Here is a 27,195-nt window from a genome sequence, read left to right as displayed (position 1 = left end):
ATTTTCTAACTCCAGGCTGGATAAACTTGAATGCTTAATGGATCCTCAAGGATTTAAGTGTATCTGTGTAATGAGGGAGGGTGTGGCCTAAGAAGGTCAACACCCTATATCAAGGTGTGCATAATTATAAGGCAGCTTTTTTCTTTAGGCAAAAAGGGCCAAAAAAGAGACTGAACTGACTCTGAAGAGTTAAAAATTACAAAGTCTCAGAGGGATGCAGAACTCTTGAAATTGCTAAGATATTGGTGCGTGGTCACAGAACCATCAAACGTTTTGTTGCAAATAGTCAACAGGGTCGCAAGAAACGTGCTGAGAAAAAAAGACGCAAATTAACTGCCAAGGATTTGAGAAGAATCAAGCGTGAAGCCACCAGGAACCCATTATCTTCCAGTTCTGTCATATTCCAGAACTGCAACCTAGCTGGAGTATCAAGAAGTACAAGATGTTCAATGCTCAGAGACGTGGCCAAGGTAAGGAAGGCTGAAACCCGACCACCACTGAACAAGACACATAAGCTGAAGCATCTAGACTGGTCCAAGAAGAATCTGAAGACAGATTTTTCAAAGGTTTTATGGACTGATGAAATGAGAGTGACTCTTGACGGACCAGACGGACGGGCCCGGGCGGGATCAGTAACGGGACAGAGCTCCACTTCGAGTCAGACGCTAGCAAGGTGGAGGTGGGGTACTGGTATGGGCTGGTATTATTAAAGTTAAGCTGGTTGGACCTTTTCGGGTTGAAGATGGGCTCAAAGTCAACTCCCAAGCCTGCTGCCAGTTTTTAGAAGACACTTTCTTTAAGCAGTGGTACAGGAAGAATCTGCATCTTTCAAAAAGACAATGATTTTTATGCAGGACATGCTCCATCACATGCATCCAAGTACTCCTCTGCATGGCTCGCCAGTAAAGGCGTTAAAGATGAAAAACTTATGACGTGGCCTCCTTCCTCACCTGACCTGAACCCAACTGAGAACTTGTGGGCAACTCTTAAATGGGAGATTTACAGTGAAGGAAAACAGGACACCTCTCTGAACAGGGTCTGGGAGGCTGTGGCTGCTGCTGCACAAAAAGTTGATCATCAACAGATCAAGAAACTGACCGACTCCGTGAATGGAAGGCTTATCACTATTACTGAAAAGAAGGGTGGCTGTACTGGGCACTGATTTTTTTTTTTTATTTCTCAGAAATGTTCATTGGAAAGTTTTGAGTTGTTTGTTTATAATTCTCACTTGAACAGATGAAAATAAAGTGAGATGGGAAAATGTTTTTCATTTAGCTGCGTAATAATTCTGCACTATTATAGTTTCCCAATAAATGTGCACATATAGATATTCACCTTAGAAAGCCAAACTTCACTTTTACTTTCTTAAACATTCATGTTTGAGGTTTATTAACATTTTGGATTAATCGAGAGCGCTGTAGCTGCTCATTAATAAAAATAATCCTCAAAAATAAGACTTGCCTAATAATTGTGCACACAGTGTAATGTTACTGATTGCTGATTAGTTAGCGTTAATGTTACTGATTGGTTAGCTTTACTGCCACTGTGTGCTGATTGGCTGGTAAGCTACGTGAAGCTGTCTGCTCTCACTGATGTCATTAATGTACATAAAGTCTTATATTGGAAATATAGCAGCAATGTTGAAAGATTGTATGATGTTCTGTGTAGATTAGTGCATTGTTCTGTGTTAAAAATGATTAAGAATTAAAATCTGTGATGTGGCACAAAAGCTCCTTATAAACACATTCATTCTGGACTGGCTTGGAGGAACCCCCTAATGCCTGACAGACTCAGACATTACTGAGAGACAGTTCTCTCTACATATTGTCTGCTTTTTTCAGTTCTGATTAAACTGAGCAATTTCACACCAGGCTAAACTATAGATTCATTCTGTACAGACACGTCTACACATTATGGTCTGGTATCAGATGCATTATGGCTTGTGTGGAACTTTTTTACAGCATGATATCTCAAAAAGACTTGTGGTTTCTGACAATGTACGACGTACTGTAAAAAATGGACAAATGATGAATTGGACAACTAATGTAAGTATGCAGTTAGCACCATAATAAATGGTGTTCTATTACTTGTTAGCTACCTTAGCTGCAAAGCTCCAGTGCTAACCACAAGGAGAAATAAATACGTCTTGGCTGATCGACTGTATTAGTTGTAAATTAGATTTTTTTGCAAAAGTGTCGCTTGCAGTAAACCAGGTTCCAGCTGTGAGGTTCTGCTGTGCTAGACTGGACTGACTGAGTGGCCTGCTAGCATAAGCGTTAGTCCTGAGGTGTTAGTGGAGCCTCGCTTTCCTGGGGGCCGTTCTCTTGTGGCTTCGCTTCCTCCACTTCGGGTGCTGACTGCTGGAGCTCTGGCTGTGGCTCCTCCTGTTGCTGCTGCTGCTGCTGCTGATGTTCTTGTTCTGGTTCCTCCATCTCTTTCCCATCAGCCTCCTGAGGACCATTCTGATGCACTGTTTCCCGCGGGCTCTCCAGCGACAGCGCTGCTTCCTGCTGTACCTCCTGTTCTTCAGCCTTCTCCTCCTGCACTTCCAGCGCATTAGGCTCTGCGGCCTCCTCCTGTGGCGGCTCCTGCGTCAGCGCCGTCTCTTCTTCGTTCTCCTGTTTGAGAACGTCCTGCTGCTTCAGATGGACTTCGCCATTCTCCTGAAGCAGCACCGCCTCCTCCTGCTCTGTCACTGCATGATCAACCTCCTCTGCTGCTTTGCTCGTGGACAGGATCTCATGCAGCTCAGGAGACATGAAATACGGCCGTTCAGGGGAGCCGTCGTTCCTCTCCAGGTCCTCGCCTTTAGCCCAGCAGGTTCAAGTTGGCCCAGTTTTTGGGTTAGTGGTTTATAGTGAGAGCATAGAGGTGGCAGAGATGCAGCAGGGCGGGAAGAGCAAGGCAGAGAAAGAGAGAAAGAGAAAAGGATTAGACTCAAAGCCAGGTGAAAAGAGCTCACAAGCATTTCAGAAACGTGGAAGTGAAAAGAGGAGAAAACAGCCAGGAGTGTTACAATGAACATAAAGCATCAGCGCGTACAGTAAGGAGGATAAAACCAGTTTAAATCTTAATATTTAGCTCCGCCCACACAACCTGACTGGTTGAAAAATGTTCTACCTGCTTTACATGTTGTTGTACCTGATACCAGCACAGTTTTCTTTAACACACCTGTATCATTTCACCAGCTGCAAAGTAGCTACAACAGTCATTTTATTAAAAGCTGTTGGAACTACTTTTTTTGGAAACTGCCAACATTAAAAACACATATTTGAAACAATATTACTGGCTGTTTACTTCATAGAACTGCTGTTAAAAGCCAGCAGAACACCGGAGTAGGTGAAATAATTCACAGCTGGGATGATTTACTCTGACCAAATTACAGGTGTGATTACTTTTACTTCCAGTGTTCTATGGCTTATATACTATGTGCCCTACTAAGCGCAAAAGGTCATACTTTCTTTTCTGATTTACAATGAATTCTCACGTTAAAGCCTAGTCTGGGATATTTAGAGGAAAACAGTATCACACATTTAAATATTTGCACCTATTTTAGAGCCTGTGTATGTTGGCAGTGGACGGCAAACTGGATATTCCTCTGATTTTTATGGAGCAGTGATGGAAAGTTCTGGCACTGCCAATGGAAATGGCAGTGTACCACAGCGGTCAAGTGTCAAGAGTTCCATTAACCGTTCATTTAAAAATTTTTCCACCTTAAATAATCATTCAACACCGATAAAGCATTTAAAAGATGGTGAGGTCTTCCTAAACATTCGGGTCCATTTTTAGCATATTGTACCTCTCATGACAGAAGGTTTCGTTCCTGCAAGCTGCGCACTGCATTTTCTCTGCCAGAATATATAAAGCTTTAACACTCACAGAAGCACAGGAACAGAGTGTCCACACACATGGCGTAGACGCTGAAGAAGCCATGGGCGATGAGATAGGTGCCAAACACCACCGTCTGGAGAGAAAAACACACCCTGCAGTGAAACAACCTGCTAATATTTTTCCCACTAGCATAAACACAGCTGATTCAATGACATAGTAGTATATCCTGAACAACACTGCAGAAACTAAGCCTGTATTATTAGGTTATATCAATAATGCTAATGCTAAAAAATCCCAAAGAACTAATCTAATCCTGTATTCCTTTGCTATATCATTAATACTCATAATTCATTCCAGTGACATTGTGCAGTGGCACTGCCACAATGTGAGTTGATTTGGCAGATGTGGGTTGTTATGAGATAATAAAGCCATAATTTACCCAGCTAAGGCAGTAGAATAGGTTTTTTTTCTGGAATAGTCATTAGTTAGTGTTAATTAGTTTGTTTAAAACCTCACAAATTGGAATTCTCTGAATATCTGAAATAAGGGGGGTTAACATTATATGGACCCAGTCCATAGATAAAGCTAATCTTCTCCCCGTGGTGTTTGCTGAAGACTGTATCTAAAGTGTCCACCTGTTTTTATCTTTTTGATGGTCATTCTGGACTGCTTTGTTGGTGTTTATCCACATACAGAGCACAGAGTTACAGTTCATTTACCAACATGGAGATATGCTCTTCTTAATACAATGAATGATAATTTCAGAGATCTGATCAGAATGCTTGCAATAATCACAATAAAATGTAAAACTGATCTAAACTCAGTTATTAGTGTGTATTATCTTAAATTTATCATAAAAAGTAATGCTAAAGAATGTCATAGATTTGATGATAATAATAATAATAATAATAATAGAAAGCTGATCTGAATGCAGCCTGTATTATTGCTGTACAATGCTAATGCCAGTGAACAGTGAGTGTCTCACCAGGAGGGGAACCCAGTAGTAGTTCAGTGACGGAGCCGCTTCCTCCACAGCCTTTATCTTCCTCGTGAAGAAGAAGAAAGAGCAGACTCCTGACATGAGAGAAAACATATCCAAACTTAGTATTTTTATAAAATAACTATATTTAATTCAGCCACGCTCTGCACTCACCCACAATCCCCACTATCAACAGCTTTCCCAGAAACAACAGGAAGTCCGTCACTTTGTCCAGCACGGCCACCCTGAAACACAAAACAGGAATTTATAACGGAAAAGATTTTTCCATCACATGGAGTGTTTAAACCACTCCCATCTGGGAGAACGCGACGGAGCATCAGGGCAAGTCCTCCAGATTCAGGAATAGCTCCTTCCTGCAGGCGGTCAGACATTCTCATTGATCGTTCTCACAGATCTGCTACCTCAGCCCCGGTACTCCCTTTATCTGCCGCACTTTCACTTCTGCACTCACTTTACTGTCTGCACTTTTATTAATGTCGGTGATTGTGTTACGAAAACTATTGCAAATTATCAGTGCATCAATAAACATATACACACAGAACTGTCAGTGTTGCTGTGGACCAACATATGGTCTTCGTCCTCTATTGTCCTGAGCTCAACGGCTGTGCAGTTGTAAAGCTGTAGTGTGTAAATATTTAGGAAAGAATTTATTATATAATGTTTGTGTAGTTTGTGTTTATTGTATTTATTTTCTGCCTGCTGCTGTTGTGTGTTAAATGTAGCACCATGTACTGGAGATTTTATTTTAGTTTCTTTCTCAACACATCTGTTATGAGGAAAAAATGACAGTAAAGCTCACTTTAACTTTATTACAGCAACTATTCAATTACTGATAATTAAAAACAAACAAAAAACACTATAAAATAAATTAGAAAAAAGGTGTATACTTAATTAAAGGCTGGATTATTTAGTCAAGAGTGAGGCAGGATTCATTTTTTTTAACCTTAACTCTAACATCTTCAAAATGAATTGTGTGGTAACTCAACTGGATGAGGAAAAAAAACCTTAGCAAAATCTCCTGTGGCCACAACAAAAAACATCTTTAGTATTCATTTAAAGTGAAATGTTTAAGGGATCTGCTTAAACCTGTGAATTATATGTATTATTAGCCAAAATAAAGCTTATCTACAATGTTTAAACGAATTTGTAAGGAGTATAAAAGTCTGATTTTTTTTCTAAGAAATGTAATTGTGTAAGATTACATCCGTTATGGTAAAGTACATCACTGAAGTGCTGCTGATTATTTTTCTGTAATCGACTGTCTCCGTCAAATCTTGGCTGTGTGATGTGTAGTGTCTCTCACCGGACAATGTTCCTCATCAGGAGGAAGAAAGCGTCCTTAGCAGACGTGCAGAAGTTTTTACCATAAATGGCGATCTGAGAGAGAGAATGAGTGAAAAATCATCATCAATCTTTAATTCTGAGATGCAGAGTCATCAATACTGAAATCAGCTTCACAGCTTTCTAATAGGAGGACTGTAAAAATCCTACTTAACTCAGATTAGCGCACCACCACTGTAGTAACACATTCACTCCAATACAAGTAAAAATATTAATAAATGACTGAAAAGTAAACAGATTTAAAAGAAAAAGGATAGAAGAGTAAAAACTACCCTGACAATCAATGTGAGTTTCTTTAAGGAACATTTTCCTCACACAAAGAAGCTCCAAAATGCTAAGATTTCAGTAATAGTAAGCTAACCCATTAGCCTAGCTTGAACATTAGCTAAATTAGCTAGCTAACAGGCCCTCAAACACAAAGCTCAGATTTAGACTCAATAGAGCCTTTGGGCTTATTATTCTAAACACAATGGCTCACAACAGATTAGTTAGTACACTTACGCTTACTTTTACTCTCTAATGGTAAAAGTTTAATGTACAGCTTTCTAACAGTCTGTAAGGAGTACTGATAAACCATAGTGAGATTAAGCTACCGCTAGTGATAAATGTGTTCAAAGTGTTAATAAAGAAAATTACTCAAGAATAAATAGGGACAAATAGGTTTAAGAGAAGGATAAGAGTAAAACTATGGTAATTATTTTGAGGTTCTTTAGTATTTTTATGCTAAAGTTCCAATATGCTGATATCAATGAGTTCCCCATTACCTTAGCTTGAACGGTAGCTGACATTGGCCACATTAGCCCGCTAACAAGCACTTAGAATAAAACATATCACTGTTGTCATAAGAAAACTTTGTGTCTCCATTTTTTGTTTTTCAGTTTTTGACAAAATTTGAAAACACCTATTACTCTTTGCATTGTACGTTAAGATCATGATGAGTGGATTAAAAGACATGACCCAAAATGACTTTGGGGGGTCTGGTTGCATTGGCTTACATTAAAAGTAAAAGTTTCCTCAGTTTAGAAGTTGTGAAAAGCAGAATGCTTTGCTCTCTATTGATTACTTAAAAATAAAAAGCTGTGTTGCAAATTTATTAGTAAGGAACATAAGAGTAATATGATTTATTTACATCCCAAATGTACTGGGATACAGGGGTACAGGAACTGTGGACAGCTTATGTCAGTACAGACAATCGTACCATGATGTAGGCGTTTCTGTTAAGGAACCTGATGCATTTTTCCAAACACCAGAAGCAACACTTCAGACAGGTCAGGAAGAACTTAGCAACTCTGTTTTCAGCAACTGAGAGAGAGAGAGAGAGAGAGAGAGAGAGAGAGAGAGAGAGAGAGAGAGAGAGAGAGAGAGATAGAGAGAGAGAGCGAAAGAGAAAGAGAGAGAGAGAGAGAGAGAGAGAGGGGGTCAATTATATTTTATGAGTAGCATGGATCAAAATAAAGACAAATTTAGATAAATTATAGAGCCTGTAAATAACAACCATATAATGCCTTAAATGGTTCATTTTCCCTGCTAGAAAACCAGCATAGACCAGCATGGCTAATCACCAGCAAAACCATATGCTGTGTTTTGGATTCTGGCATGCTGGTCAACCTGGATAACCCTGCTGCGATGACCAGCTTAACCAGCATCAGACTATCCTATACAAGCACAGACCAGCATTAGAACATCTCAGACTGGCATAGACAAGCCGCTGGTTAGTGCTGTTTTTATCAGGCAGGATCTTGTTGATCTGAACACGCCGAGCAAAGCAGCTCACCTTTTAGCTTCTGCTCCAGATACTCCAGGATCACCCTGATCACCTGAATGATGGAGAGGATCAGAGAACCAAAGGCTAAAGAGCCTGTATGATACCTGAGAGAGAGACAGAGAGAGAGAGAAGGAGAAAACAACATTAATCACATTAACAGAAATTCAGGCTTCAAGACGCTACTGCCACTGTTTTTAGCTATGCTGAATGTTTCTACGTGTCAGAAAACCACAAATCACAAATTCTAGGTTCCACCTTAAATGGTGCAGCAGTTACAATCTGGCACCTCAGTGGTTTCCTACAGGATGTTTTTCAGCAGCGGCGGCAGGCTCACACTCCAACACCACCCCCACCCCCCACCCCCAATTTACCAGCAGCGTTCACTTACTAAACAAAATGTTTAGTAGCTATAATTTAGTGAATAAAGAGATGGATTTCATGATATTCTAAAGCAGCAGTGGCAATAACTTCACATAAACATAAAACATACAGCGGAAACACTGATGCACCATTTCAGGTGAGATGGAAAATTCACATAAGAAACTGGCGATTGGGAAGATAAAGCGTGTGATCATTCAGGCATGCAGTTAGCACCATGCTAAGTGGTGGGGTATAAACTTTTATCACATGCTAGCTGTGTTATCCTTGCAGCTAAAGTGCTAAAACTAAAGAAGCATCAGCATTCCTTGTCTGATCAGCTGGTTTCAGGGCAAGGCTTTAAATTTAAACGGTTGCCACTTTAAAGCAGAGCAAGCCAGGTGTTGTGAAGTTACAGAATGGAGCAGGTGAATGCACCTGAGGGCCCGTCCGAGCGAGGAGAAGATGGGGAACGCAGGGATATCATCCGGTTTCTTGAAGGCCCAGTAGTAGGAGGCGAAGGCCCCGGCCAGGGTCACCTGACCCAGCGCCGTCACAAAGTTCACACACCAGAAGAACAGGAACAGGTTATAGAACTGGAACAAGATCAGGTACTTGTGGTAGTACGTCTCTCCGCCATAGAACGCAAACAGACATTCCGCATCTGGACACTGCGCGGAGATGTTGGTGCGGTTGAACGTCTGTAAAGAAAATCCGGAAAAAAAAGAAAACCTGTAGATATCACATCAGCTCTATTCATTTATATATGACTGACCAATCAGCCTACAGCAATTTAGCCACACCCATTCAGCCTATAGCAGTTTTTATTTACAGAGGTCATTTACATATATTACTCTTAAAAGAAGACAGAAAAAAATAAGAAAGAAAAAATTAATTACTCATTAATATTATTATGGAGACTGACCTCGGGTTTGCAGGTCTGTCTGGAGTATTCACACTCTGTGGTGTTGAAAACCTTATAGACTGGCTCACTGGAGGTGGACAGGAAGCTGCAGGAGGTCGTTAAGGATCAGACGGACATTCCTCTTTAGTTCTCGTCATCTCTCATATTTTAACTGAATTGTACTTTATATTTTATTCTATACTACTTTGCTGTATTCGTTTTATTGTTAAACTGAATCCGTGTGGTGAGTCAGTTGTGATATGAGATGGATACACAGCGGTGACGGCCCAGTACGCGATCACCACAGACACGAGCGCAAAGGTCAGCACAGGGTAGAACAGTGACGACATCACATGACCCACCGCCCTGAAAACAGAAGGGGTGATAATTACAATAACACAACTATAACATGCGTATAACTACCACAACTATAATTTACTCATAAAAAATAGACATATCCTCGGTGTGCAAAGGAAAACAAGTATCTCCAGAATAGTAACTTTGCAGGAGAGGGCACAATGTTCTTACTTTCAATGCAATTTAATGGAAAGAGTTTTTATTCTAAGCAATTTTGGAGCATTTCTATTCAATCATGATGAAATTTTCACACAACGTAAAGGACCGCAGCTGAGCTCAAAAGATGTAGAAAGGTAAAAATTGACATACACATTTTTCTTTGGACAGCGAGTATATTTGTAATTTTATGCAAATACTTTTTTTCTAATTATATTTAGCAAATAAACAGGAACTGTGCACTGATTTTGGCAAAAAAAAAAGATCTGTGCGTTCTCTACAGAGGATGTTTTCACTTCAAATCACAATTCAACAAAACATAGAATTTTATATTTTTTATATAAAATGCTATTTGCACGTCGTGCAAGTTTCTAGATTTTTACAAAATGAAAATAATAAAATATAATTAGAATAATTTATTTAACATCTTTCTCAAACCCAAATTCCCTTTAAGGTGCGCTCATACTTGTGTTTGCCAGTGAACTTTGCCAGCAAAATTACAATAATGTCAATAAACTTTGTTGCAAAGGATGAATTTCAAAGGGGGGAACTTGGAGCAGAATGCAGTAATTCTAACCAAACAGCACTCAGTATTAGCAGTAATGCTAATCAATCAAAACTCAGTAGCAGTAGTAATGCTAACCAAACAGCACTCAGTATCAGTAACGTTACTGTCCACGCTGCCCAAAACCTGTTTGCTGTAGAAAAAAAAGAAAACATTCAGGTTTTTTTTTTTTTTTTTTTGCTTTTTGAGTAAAATACTTTCTAAAATGAAAGGAAGGTCCTGGACATGTGGTTAGAAAATATTGAATAGTGTTTGGTTTTAGCCAAGTTTAGCAAGTTGCTTGTGAATCTTCAAAACAACTAATGTAGTGCATTATGGGTATCCCATATCTGCTAGGATACATCGGTTATACACTGCTTATTGCAGTGCATTGTTTGAGAGACTGAATCTTACGCATGTTTGTAGACACCACTACAAAATAGCGGAACCCCAAAATATTGCACTGTATAGTGAAGGGGACCCAGTTTCAGACACAGGCTCTGACTGAACCACCAAAACTGAGGAAAAGCTATCTTAGCTGAGTTTATGCACAAATCTTTGAACAGTTCATGACCACCGATTATAAATAAACACATAACGAGAGACTGTATGATACGCGGTCAGTCCTGAAGATGTATTATTACCATCTCAATGCTTTTTTTGTTTTTACTACTATAGTGGGCAAAGTAGCCAGCTTGCTAACTGCAATGTCGCTGTTAACTGAAGGTACATACAGTTCACTCCAATTTAATGCTACAGATCACTGTGCAGCACTGTACTCTCATTATCTGACATAATTTTGTTCATTTATATATTTTAACTGTTTAGGCTAATTGAGTTAGCCAGCGTGCTATCTGCTTTATTAGCTCTTTTATTATATTATTATTATATATTATTATGTTAGCAGTAATCCTAACCTGTGTACAGCACTGCACTCTCATGTACGTCATTATCTGACATAATTTTGTTCACTTTTATATTTTTACTGTGTATGCTAGGTGAGTTAGCCATGCTATCTGTTATATTATCTCATTTTGTAATCTCAGTGTCTCAGTGTGCAGCTTTCGCAAGTGTATCCACTTTGTTGTTGTCACTGTGTGTGGGTGAGGGGGGTGATACAAGCTCTGTGCTCACTTGCTAGCCTCTTTAATGAGAGCGATGGCGATGAGGATTCTCTTCCTTAGGAAGATGAGGAGGAGGAGGATGACCACTTCAACAATGCACAGGATAATCACTGAGAGACAAATACACACAAATTGAAAGATAAGCTACCCACCACACATAATAAAAACAATAATAGTTATACTACTATGTACTATTAGCAACAAACTCACTGAAGGCCAGCCAGGTCTGCTGGATCTGCAGGTAGATGGAGAAATCTGTCTGCAGCCCCAGATCCTTTATGGTAACATCTGATCCAGGCTGGCCTTTCAGAGCAGCGTACTGCATATAACAGTGGAAGATGCCTGAGAGAGAGAGAGAGAGAAAACACTAAATAGAACTAACCAAAGATCAGTTTATGAGGGGTTTAGTGCACCAACACCACACCAGCTTCATCATCATATCCCATTGAATGTTGATTTTTTTTTTACTATTAAATACAAAGACTTACTTTAAAGAAATCATAAACGGTCAGTAAATATGTTACAAACGTAAGAGTACGTTAACCAGCTACACATGAAGTAAGTCAAACGACTTAGAGAGAGTAAGCTAACAGACAGAGTAAACTAACAGACAAAGTAAGCTAAAAGAGAGAGTAAACTAACAGAGAGAGTAAGCTAACAGAGAGTAAGCTAACAGAGAGAGTAAACTAACAGACAGAGTAAACTAACAGACAGAGCAAACTAACAGACAAAGTAAGCTAAAAGAGAGAGTAAACTAACAGAGAGAGTAAGCTAACAGAGAGTAAGCTAACAGAGAGTAAGCTAACAGAGAGAGTAAACTAACAGACAGAGTAAACTAACAGACAGAGCAAACTAACAGACAGAGCAAACTAACAAGACAGTAAACTAACAAAGAGAGTGAACTCACAGACAGCGTAAACGAACAGAGGGAGTAAACTAACAGAACGAGTAAACTAACAGACAGAGTAAACTAACAAGACAGTAAACTAACAGAGAGTAAACTAAGAGAGAGAGTAAACTAACAGAGAGAGTAAACTAACAGACAGAGTAAACTAACAAGACAGTAAGCTAACAGAGAGTAAACTAACAAGACAGTAAACTAACAAGACAGTAAACTAACAAAGAGAGTAAACTAACAGACAGAGTAAACTAACAAGACAGTAAACTAAAAGAGAGAGTAAACTAACAGAGAGAGTAAACTAACAGACAGAGTAAACTAACAAGACAGTAAACTAACAGAGAGAGTAAACTAACAGAGAGAGTAAGCTAACAGAGAGAGTAAACTAACAGACAGAGTAAGCTAACAGAGAGCGTAAACTAACAGACAGAGTAAACTAACAAGACAGTAAACTAACAAGACAGTAAACTAACAAGACAGTAAACTAACAGAGAGAGTAAACTAACAGACAGAGTAAACTAACAGACAGAGTAAACTAACAGACAGAGTAAGCTAACAGAGAGAGTAAACTAACAAGACAGTAAACTAACAAGACAGTGAACTAACAAGACAGTGAACTAACAAGACAGTAAACTAACAAGACAGTAAACTAACAAGACAGTAAACTAACAGAGAGAGTAAACTAACAGACAGAGTAAGCTAACAGAGAGCATAAACTAACAGACAGAGTAAACTAACAAGACAGTAAACTAACAAGACAGTAAACTAACAGAGAGAGTAAACTAACAGATAGAGTAAACTAACAGACAGAGTAAACTAACAGAGAGAGTAAACTAACAGACAGAGTAAGCTAACAGAGAGAGTAAACTAACAAGACAGTAAACTAACAAGACAGTAAACTAACAAGACAGTAAACAAACAGAGAGAGTAATCTAACAGAGAGAGTAATCTAACAGACAGAGTAAACTAACAGAGAGTAAACTAACAGAGAGAGTAAACTAACAGATAGAGTAAACTAACAGACAGTAAACTAACAGAGAGAGTAAGCTAACAGAGAGTAAGCTAACAGAGAGTAAGCTAACAGAGAGAGTAAACTAACAAGACAGTAAGCTAACAGAGAGAGAAAACTAACAAGACAGTAAGCTAACAGAGAGAGTAAACTAACAGACAGAGTAAACTAACAGAGAGAGTAAGCTAACACAGAGAGTAAACTAATAGAGAGAGTAAACTAACAGAGAGAGTAAACTAACAAGACAGTAAACTAACAGACAGAGTAAGAGTAAACTAACAGAGTAAGCTAACAGAGAGTAAACTAACAAGACAGTAAACTAACAGAGAGAGTAAACTAACAGAGAGAGTAAACTAACAGAGAGAGTAAACTAACAGAGAGAGTAAGCTAACAGAGAGAGTAAACTAACAAAGAGTGTAAACTAACAGACAGAGTAAACTAACAGACAGAGTAAACTAACAGAGAGAGTAAACTAACAGAGAGAGTAAGGTAACAGACAGGGTAAGCTAACAGACAGAGTAAGCTAACAGAGAGAGTAAACTAAAAGAGAGAGTAAGCTAACAGAGAGAGTAAGCTAACAGACAGAATAAGCTAACAGAGACAGTAAGCTAACAGTAAACTAACAGAGAGAGGAAGCTAACAGAGAGAGTAAACTAAGAGAGAGAGTAAGCTAACAGAGAGAGTAAGCTAACAGACAGAATAAGCTAACAGAGACAGTAAGCTAACAGTAAACTAACAGAGAGAGGAAGCTAACAGAGAGAGTAAACTAACAGAGAGAGGAAACTAACAGAGTAAGCTAACAGACAGAGTAAACTAACAGAGTAAGCTAACAGAGAGAGTAAACTAACAAGACAGTAAACTAACAGAGAGAGTAAACTAACAGAGAGAGTAAACTAACAGACAAAGTAAGCTAACAGACAGAGTAAACTAACAGAGAGAGTAAACTAACAGACAGAGTAAACTAACAGAGAGAGTAAGCTAAAACAGAGAGTAAACTAACAGAGAGAGTAAACTAACAAGACAGTAAACTAACAGACAGAGTAAACTAACAGAGAGAGTAAGCTAACAGACAGAGTAAACTAACAGAGAGAGCAAACTAACAGAGAGAGTAAGCTAACAGACAGAGTAAGCTAACAGAGAGAGTAAACTAACAGAGAGTGTAAACTAACAGAGAGTGTAAACTAACAGACAGAGTAAGCTAACAGAGAGAGTAAACTAACAGAGAGAGTAAACTAACAGAGAGAGTAAGCTATCAGAGAGAGTAAACTAACAGAGAGAGTAAGCTAACAGACAGAGTAAACTAACAGAGAGTGTAAACTAACAGACAGAGTAAACTAACAGACAGAGTAAGCTAACAGAGAGAGTAAGCTAACAGACAGGGTAAGCTAACAGACAGAGTAAGCTAACAGAGAGAGTAAACTAAAAGAGAGAGTAAGCTAACAGAGAGAGTAAGCTAACAGAGAGAGTAAGCTAACAGACAGAATAAGCTAACAGAGACAGTAAGCTAACAGAGTAAACTAACAGAGAGAGTAAGCTAACAGAGAGAGTAAACTAAGAGAGAGAGTAAACTAAGAGAGAGAGTAAACTAACAAGACAGTAAACTAACAGAGAGAGTAAACTAACAGAGAGAGTAAACTAACAGAGTAAGCTAACAGAGAGAGTAAACTAACAGAGAGAGTAAACTAACAAGACAGTAAACTAACAGAGAGAGTAAACTAACAGAGAGAGTAAACTAACAGAGTAAGCTAACAGAGAGAGTAAACTAACAAGACAGTAAACTAACAGAGAGAGTAAACTAACAGAGAGAGTAAACTAACAGAGAGAGTAAACTAACAGACAAAGTAAGCTAACAGACAGAGTAAACTAACAGAGAGAGTAAACTAACAGAGAGAGTAAACTAACAGACAGAGTAAACTAACAGAGAGAGTAAACTAACAGAGAGAGTAAGCTAAAACAGAGAGTAAACTAACAGAGAGAGTAAACTAACAAGACAGTAAACTAACAGACAGAGTAAACTAACAGAGAGAGTAAGCTAACAGACAGAGTAAACTAACAGAAAGAGCAAACTAACAGAGAGAGTAAGCTAACAGACAGAGTAAGCTAACAGAGAGAGTAAACTAACAGAGAGTGTAAACTAACAGAGAGTGTAAACTAACAGACAGAGTAAGCTAACAGAGAGAGTAAACTAACAGAGAGAGTAAACTAACAGAGAGAGTAAGCTAACAGAGAGAGTAAACTAACAGAGAGAGTAAGCTAACAGACAGAGTAAACTAACAGAGAGTGTAAACTAACAGACAGAGTAAACTAACAGACAGAGTAAGCTAACAGAGAGAGTAAGCTAACAGACAGGGTAAGCTAACAGACAGAGTAAGCTAACAGAGAGAGTAAACTAAAAGAGAGAGTAAGCTAACAGAGAGAGTAAGCTAACAGACAGAATAAGCTAACAGAGACAGTAAGCTAACAGAGTAAACTAACAGAGAGAGTAAGCTAACAGAGAGAGTAAACTAAGAGAGAGAGTAAGCTAACAGAGAGAGGAAACTAACAGAGTAAGCTAACAGAGAGAGTAAACTAACAAGACAGTAAACTAACAGAGAGAGTAAACTAACAGAGTAAGCTAACAGAGAGAGTAAACTAACAAGACAGTAAACTAACAGAGAGAGTAAACTAACAGAGAGAGTAAACTAACAGACAAAGTAAGCTAACAGACAGAGTAAACTAACAGAGAGAGTAAACTAACAGACAGAGTAAACTAACAGAGAGAGTAAACTAACAGAGAGAGTAAACTAACAGAGAGAGTAAACTAACAAGACAGTAAACTAACAGACAGAGTAAACTAACAGAGTAAGCTAACAGAGAGTAAACTAACAAGACAATAAACTAACAGAGAGAGTAAACTAACAGAGAGAGTAAGCTAACAGAGAGAGTAAACTAACAGAGAGAGTAAACTAACAGAGAGAGTAAGCTAACAGAGAGAGTAAACTAACAGAGAGAGTAAGCTAACAGACAGAATAAGCTAACAAAGACAGTAAGCTAACAGAGTAAACTAACAGAGAGAGTAAGCTAACAGACAGAATAAGCTAACAGAGACAGTAAGCTAACAGAGTAAACTAACAGAGAGAGTAAGCTAACAGAGAGAGTAAACTAACAGACAGAGTAAACTAACAGAGAGAGTAAACTAACAGAGAGAGTAAGCTAACAGAGAGAGTAAGCTAACAGACAGAGTAAACTAACAGACAGAGTAAGCTAACCGACAGAGTAAACTAACAGAGAGAGTAAATTAAAAGAGAGAGTAAGCTAACAGACAGAATAAGCTAACAGAGACAGTAAGCTAACAGAGTAAACTAACAGAGAGAGCAAGCTAACAGACAGAATAAGCTAACAGAGACAGCAAGCTAAAGGAGTAAACTAACAGAGGGAGTAAACTAACAGAGAGAGTAAACTAACAGACAGAGTAAACTAACAGAGAGAGTAAACTAACAGACAGAGTAAACTAACAGACAGAGTAAACTAACAGAGAGAGTAAACTAACAGACAGAGTAAACTAACAGACAGAGTAAACTAACAGAGAGAGTAAACTAACAGACAGAGTAAACTAAGAGAGAGAGTAAACTAACAGAGAGAGTAAACTAACAGACAGAGTAAACTAACAGAGAGAGTAAACTAACAGACAGAGTAAACTAACAGAGAGAGTAAACTAACAGAGAGAGTAAACTAACAGACAGAGTAAACTAACAGAGAGAGTAAACTAACAGACAGAGTAAACTAACAGACAGAGTAAACTAACAGAGAGAGTAAACTAACAGACAGAGTAAACTAACAGAGAGAGTAAACTAACAGACAGAGTAAACTAACAGACAGAGTAAACTAACAGAGAGAGTAAACTAACAGAGAGAGTAAACTAACAGACAGAGTAAACTAACAGACAGAGTAAACTAACAGAGAGAGTAAACTAACAGACAGAGTAAACTAACAGACAGAGTAAACTAACAGAGAGAGTAAACTAACAGACAGAGTAAACTAACAGACAGAGTAAACTAACAGAGAGAGTAAACTAACAGACAGAGTAAACTAACAGAGAGAGTAAACTAACAGACAGAGTAAACTAACAGAGAGAGTAAACTAACAGAGAGAGTAAACTAACAGAGAGAGCAAACTAACAGAGAGAGTAAACTAACAGAGAGAGTAAACTAACAGACAGAGTAAACTAACAGAGAGAGTAAACTAACAGACAGAGTAAACTAACAGAGAGAGTAAACTAACAGAGAGAGTAAACTAACAGACAGGGTAAGCTAACAGACAGAGTAAACTAACAGAGAGAGTAAACTAACAGACAGAGTAAACTAACAGACAGGGTAAGCTAACAGAGAGAGTAAACTAACAGACAGAGTAAACTAACAGAGAGAGTAAGCTAACAGAGAGAGTAAACTAACAGACAGAGTAAACTAACAGAGAGAGTAAACTAACAGAGAGAGTAAGCTAACAGAGAGAGTAAGCTAACAGAGTAAGCAGACAGATGTTTGAGTGTTTGTGTGAAAGTGCTGCCCCCACCCATGCTTTCTGTATGTCCCACTTTGGTTTAGTTTTAGGCACTGAGCTGGGGGGCTAGTCCTCCAGTCTAACAAAAGCAGTTTAAGTGCTTCGATCACTCAGCCTGGAATGTTTTCCACTTAAACTGTGTACTAGGGCATGAAAACAGCCTGACCTACAGCAGAGGAAATGTCCTCACCGTAACCAATAACGAGGATGACCAAGATGATCATCACCCAGACCATGACCCCAGCCAGAAAACGCAGAAGAATGATGAAGAGCAGACTGAGCACCATGGCAATTACTAATCCACTGAGAGAGAGAGAGAGAGAGAGAGAGAGAGAGAGAGAGAGAGAGAGAGAGAGAGAGAGAGAGAGAGACAGGGAGAGAGAGAGAGTTTTAAAATGACCTGTTACACATCAGGCAGTCTTATACAGTGTGTTGTGCAGAGTTATGTAGTGTGTGGTATGGTGTTGCAAAGTGTGTTGCACAGTGTTGTACACTGTGTCATGTACTGTTATACAGTGTGTTGTGTAGTGTTACAGTGTGTTGTGCAGTGTTATATAGTGTAGTGTGTTGTGCACCGTTATACCGTGTAGTGTGTTGTGTAGTGTTATATAGTGTGTTGTGCAGTGTTATATAGTGTAGTGTGTTGTGTAGTGTTATACACTGTGTTGTGCAGTGTTATATAGTGTAGTGTGTTGTGTACTGTTATACACAGTGTGTTGTGCAGTGTTATAAAATATTGTGTAGTGTTATACACTGTTGTGCAATGTCATACAGTGTGTTGTGCAGTGTTATACAGTGTGTTGTGCAGCATTATACAGTATAGTGTGTTGTGCAGTGTTATATAGTGTGTTGTGCAGTGTAGTGTAGTGTGTTGTGCAGCGTTATACAGTGTCGTGTGTTGTGCAGTGTTATATAGTGTAGTGTGTTGTGCAGCGTTATACCGTGTAGTGTTATATAGTGTGTTGTGCAGTGTTATATAGTGTAGTGTGTTGTGTAGTGTTATACAGTGTGTTGTGCAGTGTTATACAGTGTGTTGTGCAGTGTTATACAGTATAGTGTGTTGTGCAGTGTTATACAGTGTGTTGTGCAGTGTTCTATAGTGTAGTGTGTTGTGTAGTGTTATACAGTGTGTTGTGCAGTGTTCTATAGTGTAGTGTGTTGTGTAGTGTTATACAGTGTATTGTGCAGTGTTATAGTGTGTTATGCAGTGTTATATAGTGTAGTGTGTTGTGTTGTGTTATACAGTGTGTTGTGCAGTGTTCTATAATGTAGTGTGTTGTGCAGTGTTATACACTGTGTTGTGCAGTGTTATACAATGTATTGTGCAGTGTTATACAGTATGTTGTACAGTGTTACACACTGTGTTATGCAGTGTAATATATTTGTGTTTTATACAGTCTTATAGTGTGGTATACAGTGTGTTATGCAGTGTTATAGAGTGTAGTTTTATATACTGTTATACAGTGTTTTGGAGTGTGTGATGCTGATGTTAATTGGTCTGTAATGGCTGAGAGTCTCACAGCAGGATCCAGTGCCAGGACTGTGTGTAATCCTCAAAGATCCTCATGGCCACCTGCCGAGCTTCTACAACGATGTTGGACTTCCTGCAGAAACACAAAAACTATTCAGCTTCTCACTTTTAACACCACCAGCACTGACATTCACAGACACATGCGCACACACACACACACACATAAAACACACACACACACAGACTGACTTTGTTGCTTCCAGCAGGTCGGTAGCGTTTAAGTTGACATCTCCAGAAGTGAAGGTTGTTTCATTACCAATGACAACGACGCCCCCCTTCTTCGTCTCCAGGGCTGGCAAACACCTGCGCGTAACTACACACACACACAAACACACACACACTGCCATGACTCTGGCTCATAGACTGTAATTAAGTTGACTGGATGACATGGGGTGAAAAATGAAGCCAAAATGCCTCGGACGCCCCCTAGTGACTACCTTTAGAACAACTTTTAACCCCACACACTCCCATGAAAATGAATGCAACTGGAACAAACAAGTTTACAAAACCAGTACTTTTTTGTGTGGTGTTGTGCTGCTTCTATGGCTCTACACAATATCATTTTCATGATAAACTCCTTTTATAGAAGTTATTTGGTGATATTTAAAAAGGTGTAGTGACAAGCTGATTGACAGCTATGGGCTGAGTTGATTGACAGCTTCACGAATACGAGGGCATTGTATATTATATATCGAAGTCTAATTGGGCAGTAAACAGCTCTGACAGATCCTCAGTCACAAGTTCTTTGTTGTCTTTGTGGTTGCTTTCAGTAACTGGCTAATTTTTATACCTAACTATCTGCTAGCTAACGTTAGCCAACAAAGCAGTCAAAGTGGCACTGAAACAGCCTTTAGCAAATGTTAGTTCAGTTTGAGTATTGAATAATGAGTGTAAAAAGCACAGTCACTGGTTGCTACTGTGGTAATGCACTTGACCTCAGTATTGAGAGAAGTGGGTTGGTGGGGCACCAAATGAGTAGGAGTGCCTGACTTCGACACTCTACTGCTCAATTTCTGGTTCCAAAATTGACAACATGGTGGAGGAATTTTGGCTTCATTTCAATAGAACAGAAGGATCCATGTCATCCCTGCTTTCTATAGTCACTGCTCTTCCCAAATATTAATGTAGAACTGAATAACTCACAAGGCCGGCTGGGAATGATCACAGACGGACACATTCCATCTCTCAGGAGTTCAGTAGCCATCTGTAAATAAAAACAGCAAAATACAACAACGTCAATATCACACAACAAAACTCATCACAACTCAGTCAACACAACTGCCCTCATCTTCTCTCTGTTCGCTGTGTGTTCTGTGGTACTATACTATGATGCTGCTACTACTTCTCTCAGTAACGATGTGTGTGTTTGTATGAGTGTGTATGTGCAGACCTGCCAACCTTGGGGGGAAAAAACGTAACACTTAGTTCACATGCACATTCACACCGCTTTGCGTAGCACAAAGTCATTTCCCCTCTTGCTGCCATATCAAATTTGATTATTATCCAACAGGGTCAGCTGCTCTCAGTGTCCTATCCACGTCCTCCTCATTCTCCTAATAATGTTTATGTTAACTGTAAGGTGCACTCACACACACACACACACACACACACCTACACATCCTGGTAACTTTGTAGCGTTATTTCTGTGGCATGTGCACTCGCTTTTTTTCATCCTGCTGTGATCTGCTCATTACAAACTATGAATTGCGAAAGAGTAAGCTAGCCTTCAAATTACATAACGTTAGGCTAACATTATTAATGCTCAAATTGAGGGAGGCGGGAACAAGAGATAAAACAACATTCCATGGTGCCGTCGATTTGCAGTCTCTTGAAATGACTGACGTTACATATTTGTCATCCCCGGGGAATGAACTCAGTGCCATGATTGGTCAAACTCTTCTTTTTTTTTCCTAAAGGCTAGACGCTGCTGCTGTTTAACTCACCATTGTGGTGTCCACTCCCTCCTTACAGAACTGTGAGAAGTACTGCATGTGTTCTTTGTTCAGTATAGCCTTCTTCAGAGTCAGGAACCGCTCTGGACATTTCTCCACACAGATCTACACACAGACACACACACCATCCAACATCAGTAACAGTGTGTAATTATGTTACTGCATATGGTAGTTAGGCTGACCACAACACAGTGTAATCACAGAGCACGTAGGGTGGGGTAAAACGTTTAAGGGGGGTTAAGAAGAATTTTAGGCAGGAGTAAAAGAGTTTGAGGCTAGAACAGAAATGTAATATGGTAAAAGGGTGGGGTAAAGGAGTTTAAGGCTAAGTTAGGGTGGAGTAAGAGGGTTTTAGTGTGGGTAAGAGGGATTTAGGATGAGATAAGAAGGATATCACATTGGCATAAATGGTGTATTACCTCTGATGTAGGATATTAGAGGTTTTGTGGGAGAGGGGAGGTAGTACCTGTGTGGTGGGGCACTGGAATTCCAGCAACACTAGTGGACTGGCACACTTCATAATGTTAAAATAAAACAGCAGAGGCTTCTTCCTACACACACACACACACACACACACACACACATACAGTGAGGATTGACTGATCATCTAATATGAGTTCTCATGTTTGCACTGAATTAAACTGTTTGTGTGTGTGTGTGTGTGTGTGTGTGCGCAAGTGTGTTTTAGTGCACTCACTCCAGTGGGGTCCCGATCTGACCACAGAACTGCCCCCTACTGTCTGTGGGGTAAATCACCTTGCGCGGGTCACCCTGAGACCAGGCTGAGGGGTAAAACAGATATACATATGAGTGTATTATTAAAAACATTGACCTGTTCCTGGAATAATCATTGACTGTTACGCTGCTCTCACGCAGCACCAAGCATAACACTGATAGAGGTAACCAGCAAAACGCTCCAAACCCTAGAGAAATCAGCTGCTTATAAAGTGAAGGATAAACACTGCTATACTGTGCCAGCTGCCTGACCGATGGGCACTGACGATGGCCAAGAGAGAGGACGGGAGCCATGAGAGGCATGAAGATGGCACACAAGTCCCGAACCCCACCTCCTGGGCAGTGCCAGGGAGGCAGAGCAATGAGCTCTTTTCCTCTAGGCTCAGGAGCTGCGCTGCCTTAACAAGAGCCAGCTGATCCTGGTTACAGCAGTGTGGGCACCTTTAAAAAGGAGCAGAGAGGGAACAGAGAGGGAGGAGAGGGACAGGCAGCAGCAGAGCAGCACAAAGAGACTGACAAGCTGAAAAGCTCACTTGTGAGAAGAGGACAGAAGCCATGATAGTGTGGCCAACTTTGGGTTCTATGTGATTCTGTTTGTGTTTTGTGAGTGAGCATATAGGGAGAATGCTTGCTACCACCGTCCTGCCTCCAGCATCCTTCCTGATTCAGGGGTAGCACAGGGAGCGCTCTGTATTGTGATATTAGGATGAATTTATGAGAGAAATTTAAAAAGTCAATGAAAAGACTGCTGTGCATAACAATGGACGACTGAAATGTGCCAAGTTATAGATAGATAGATAGATAGATAGATAGATAGATAGATAGATAGATAGATAGATAGAGACAGACAGACACACAGATGAGGTTTTCTTATTTCTTATTTTCTTATTTCAGATGCAAAAACTTACCCAGAAGTCCCACTGCAAAATAAGCCAGTAGGGCCAGAATGAAGAGCAGACAGCAGAGAACATCAGTACAGCTCCTAAATAAACACACACACACACACAATTACACAATCAGACTGCTGAACTGTACAGTGTGCAGGTTGTGGACAGGGTGTGAAGGTGCTGGCATGTCTGTGTGGCCTCTGATGTTCTGAGTTTAACTCTAAAAGAGGAACTGACCCTCAGCTGTGAGAGACAGAGTCTATATATATATATATATATATATATATATATATATATATATATATATATATATATATATATATATATATATATATATATACATATATATATATATATATATATATGTGTGTGTGTGTGTGTGTGTGTGGGTGTGTGTGTTTTTCTCTGCATACTTTGTTACTCTGTTCTTCAATAGTCAGTGAAAGTGCACTGCAGTGAAATTGACGTAGTGGCGTGTTAGTGTGTGTTGTGCTGGTGCAAGCAGATCAGACAGAGCAGTACTGCTGGAGTTTTAAAGACCTCAGTGTCACTGCTTTACTAAGAACCAAAAATATCCAGGCAACAGGGCCCTGTGGGCAGAGTCCTGTGACCACCGATGAAGGACTAGAGGTTGACCAACGCAAACTGTGCAGCAGCAGATGAGCTGTGGTCTCAGACTTTACATCTACAAGGTGAACTAACAAGGTAGGGTTAGGGTTAGGGTTAACAGTGCGGACAGTGAGCGGACACAGAGTTTAAAAACATGCCACGACCACGTCAGTGTCACTGCAGTGATGAGAATGACCCACCAGCCAAACAATACCTGCTCTGTGGGCGTCCTGATCATTGAAGAACAGGGTAACAAAGTATGCATAGAAACAGATGGACTGTAACTGCAGAACCACAAAGTGAAACTATACGGTCAGTGGAACTGCTAAAGTGGACAGTGAGTGTCTGCCACAGTGAGCGTCATTCCGAAGACAGAAAGATCCTCTTGGGCTGATATTAAAGCTTATGAATTTGGGAAGTTTCTAGATGCAAGTTCATTTTCTTATAAAGTATAAGAAAGAATTAGAACTGATTTAGAATTTATTTAGGACTGAATTAGAACAGGATTACACTTGACTAAGAATTGCATTAGAAATGGTTTAGAACTGAATTATAACCAAATTAGAATGAAAAAAAAACTGATTTTAAAACAGTGTAGAACTGAAATAGAACGAAGTAGAACAGACGAAACTTCCAGCTCTTTCCAGTGCGACACTACATCACTTGCTGTTTTGTTGACTCACCATGTGGTCAGCGGTGTGGCCGGCAATGAGACAGGAATATTTTACACAAATGGGAAATGAAACAGGGAAAGACCTCTTACAGTAGCTGCAACTGTTACATCTCTCACCTGTTGTGAATGGGCCCTTTAAAATTAGGGTCAAACGTCCGGGAGTCGCCTGCAGAGAAAAACAACAAACTTTAATGAATTCATCTTAATGTGTCAGTATCTGATCAATACAGTGATCAATACAGTATAAACCCGGCAGTGGGAGCTCTAATGCAGCCTGATAGCCAGTCTGTGTGAGTGATATTGAGTGATTGCTAAATCATTAAGTAGAACCCCTCTGAGTGAACAGTTCTAGATACACAGAACCAAACTCACTACAACAGAAACAATATAAACAATAAGACGCCCAACCCAGACCTGTATGTCTGATATAAACACCACATTCATCTTCCATTATCAGTATAGCTGCCATGTTATCTCCACTACTTTTAGTTTTAGGATTATGGGCTGTTTCAGTTACTATGACAACGTTCTTGTTCAGCAGCTGTGAGCAGATCAGTAATTTATCAATAGCGTGTTTTTATTATTGTTTTGGAAAGTAAGTTAAAATTAAAATTACAGCTTGTTTACCGTGTTTTTTGCTTTCCATGACTGATTTCCTCTCTCTGTATGACAACCAGCGCTGCTGCCTTCTCAGCACTTCCTGTCTGACAGGAAACGTTTTTTTGAAGCAGCTGCTACAGGTGCTCACCGATACACCGTTTACCCGATAAAATCAGTCGATATGAACAAATTTCCCATCCGACAGCTCTTCTAAACATTTAGCAGCTATGACTGACAGTTTCATTTACAGTCAAATTTGTATTTTACATTATTTTGTGGAAAATCCCACATTAAAATCCCACGTGATCAAAAGCCTGAGCTTAAAGACTGATAAAAACATAAATAAATCAATTTAACCCTTAAGTTTAGAAGACCTTCTTCAGATTTGTGCTCAGAGCCTACGTAGCATTTATGTCGCTGTTGTGCCATGTTGTCCTGTGTTTTTTCAAAATCAATAATAAACAAGAGGTTCATTTTTTTTTCTACACAGTCATCAAATAAACATTTATTTATTAATCTCTAAATAATAAACAGTGCTGTTAGTTATCGTAAGCTTAGCTAGCGTGACAAGAGCTCTGTGCAACACAGAACATGCCCTATTATAAGCAAAGCATGGACACAAGTTTAGATGATAAACATTTAAATCTGAGGGAGTGAAGTGGAACAGTTGGCGCTGAGGGTCCAGAAAGCTGAAATGAAGCCTGTTCTGTGGTGTCTGTCTCTGTAGCTGCTGGTTAAGCTAAAATTAAGTTAGCCAGTGAGCTACAGACAGAGCTGCAAACCACAGTACAGGTTTGATTCTGACTAACTGCTGCTCCGCTGATACATGTGCAGATTATACAAACTAACGTCCATGTGATTGACGTAAAGTTGTAATTAAACCTGTCGTGTGGTGTTTGCTGAGGTGGACGAAGTACACAAATCATGTACTTGAGTTAAAGTAGAGACCCCCAAGGTAAAATATTCCTCCAGTAAAAGTAGAAGTTCCTCCCTTTAGACCTCCACTTGAGTAAAAGTACTAAAGTATTTCCCTTCAAATGTACTTAAGTATAAAGTAAAAGTACTAAAAGAGTAATTCTGGCTCTGATGTCCTGTTATCATTTTTATAACCAGACTGGCTTCATGAACTCATTTCAGGTGAAAGTCCTCCAGCGTCTCTCTTGGTAAACCAGTCTTTTAATAGAACGTCATTAATTAGTGACGCTGACGTCTATTAAAATGATCAGAAGCACAAAACACTGAAGGTGAACAGTTTCCATCAGGGAGAACCGAGTGGCTCTGAAATCACTTTTTACACACAAGCAAAGTTTCAGTTTCAGATTTATTTACAACTTAGTTCCAAGTTTAAGTTGAATAAAAACTGGCTTTAAACTCAGGATCACAGATGAGCTCCTTTACTATGTTGATCTGTAGGCGTCTGTTCATAAACATAAACCAGCCCAAACTCATTTACTATAAAATGAAATGGTGTTTGTAGAAATTCAGAAAAAAGCCGCGTCAGTCTCGACTGCATATGTGGACATATTTCTATATTGAGCTCTATTTACACAAAGTTAGGTTAGTTCATCATTTATGTTGAACAGACTCTCCCAAAGTTTTACGCTGCTGCGCTGACGTTGAACCGCGTGCTGCACTGGGTCGGTATGACCAACAGGTCAAAACCAGCTCAGAACAAAGTGACCGCTGGGCCCTGGCTAAGTTAACATTAGCTTAGCAAGCAGGCTAAGAACCAAACCCAAACAGAGCTGTACACCACAGTACAGGTTTGATTTCAACTAATTGCTGGCTATATATAATGATAGCTTTGTTAGCAAACCAACTGTGCCACTGAAGCTAAAATCACCTGTTCAGAGGACATCTGAGAACTCAGAGTGGAGCAGCAGGTCTTGGAATGAAAGCTGAGTGTGTTCTGAACCGCTAAAGTTTCGTTTTTCTTTTTTTTTCTGATTTTCTCCCCTTTAAGAAGAAATTTTCTCAATTTTCAATACAGCACTGCAGAAAAAAAAAAAAATCACAGAAACCAATAAAAGTTGGGACAATTTGGGACAAATGTGAGAGCGCAGAGATGGACATTTATGGGTTAAAACTAGAGGTGGGCAATATGCCAATAATGCAATATCACAATACTGCAGGATACGAAACATGATGTTACAATATTACATTTTTCTGACACAAAGTTAGAACAAAAAAGTAGTGCCACATTTTACAAATACTAACAGAAACTATGAATAAGTTCAATTGTTCTCTAAACTTGATGATTTCTGGATTTAATAGTGAAAGTTGTGCAGTGTGTCAGTTCTGTCAGCCTCAGCCTCCTCATTACAGTGAGAATCAGAGCAGAAACAGACGCTGCACTCAGACTGACCTTTACCACCAACTCCATCTC

General features: G+C 39.4%; 1 protein-coding gene across 3 annotated transcripts in view; it reads right to left on the bottom strand.

Annotated features, from left to right (window-relative positions):
- slc44a2 (solute carrier family 44 member 2) overlaps positions 1-27,195 on the bottom strand; it is a 39,964-nt gene that overhangs the window by 6,599 nt on the left and 6,170 nt on the right. Inside the window, exons 1-22 of one of the 3 annotated variants that reach the window (XM_017715735.2) lie at positions 24,837-24,918; positions 24,327-24,375; positions 22,949-23,022; positions 22,003-22,087; positions 21,772-21,856; positions 21,297-21,410; positions 20,497-20,557; positions 19,543-19,666; positions 19,343-19,426; positions 18,013-18,125; positions 11,590-11,721; positions 11,390-11,489; positions 9,472-9,564; positions 9,220-9,304; positions 8,733-8,995; positions 7,947-8,041; positions 7,371-7,474; positions 6,135-6,208; positions 4,985-5,055; positions 4,817-4,905; positions 3,880-3,964; positions 1,281-2,806 (exon numbers count right to left, since the gene is read on the bottom strand). In XM_017715735.2, coding sequence (XP_017571224.1) covers positions 2,277-2,806; positions 3,880-3,964; positions 4,817-4,905; positions 4,985-5,055; positions 6,135-6,208; positions 7,371-7,474; positions 7,947-8,041; positions 8,733-8,995; positions 9,220-9,304; positions 9,472-9,564; positions 11,390-11,489; positions 11,590-11,721; positions 18,013-18,125; positions 19,343-19,426; positions 19,543-19,666; positions 20,497-20,557; positions 21,297-21,410; positions 21,772-21,856; positions 22,003-22,087; positions 22,949-23,022; positions 24,327-24,375; positions 24,837-24,855 — 2,529 coding nt within the window. In that variant the 5' untranslated portion in view covers positions 24,856-24,918 and the 3' untranslated portion in view covers positions 1,281-2,276. Of the gene's footprint in view, positions 1-1,280; positions 2,807-3,879; positions 3,965-4,816; positions 4,906-4,984; positions 5,056-6,134; positions 6,209-7,370; positions 7,475-7,946; positions 8,042-8,732; positions 8,996-9,219; positions 9,305-9,471; positions 9,565-11,389; positions 11,490-11,589; positions 11,722-18,012; positions 18,126-19,342; positions 19,427-19,542; positions 19,667-20,496; positions 20,558-21,296; positions 21,411-21,771; positions 21,857-22,002; positions 22,088-22,948; positions 23,023-24,326; positions 24,376-24,836; positions 24,919-27,195 lie in introns of those variants that run through there. The other 2 variants (XM_017715734.2, XM_017715736.2) reach the window with 2 other exon arrangements.

This window comes from Pygocentrus nattereri, chromosome 30, assembly GCF_015220715.1.
Source record: "Pygocentrus nattereri isolate fPygNat1 chromosome 30, fPygNat1.pri, whole genome shotgun sequence".
NCBI classification, from domain to species: domain Eukaryota; kingdom Metazoa; phylum Chordata; class Actinopteri; order Characiformes; family Serrasalmidae; genus Pygocentrus; species Pygocentrus nattereri.
This window is presented reverse-complemented; position numbering and strand designations above follow the sequence as displayed.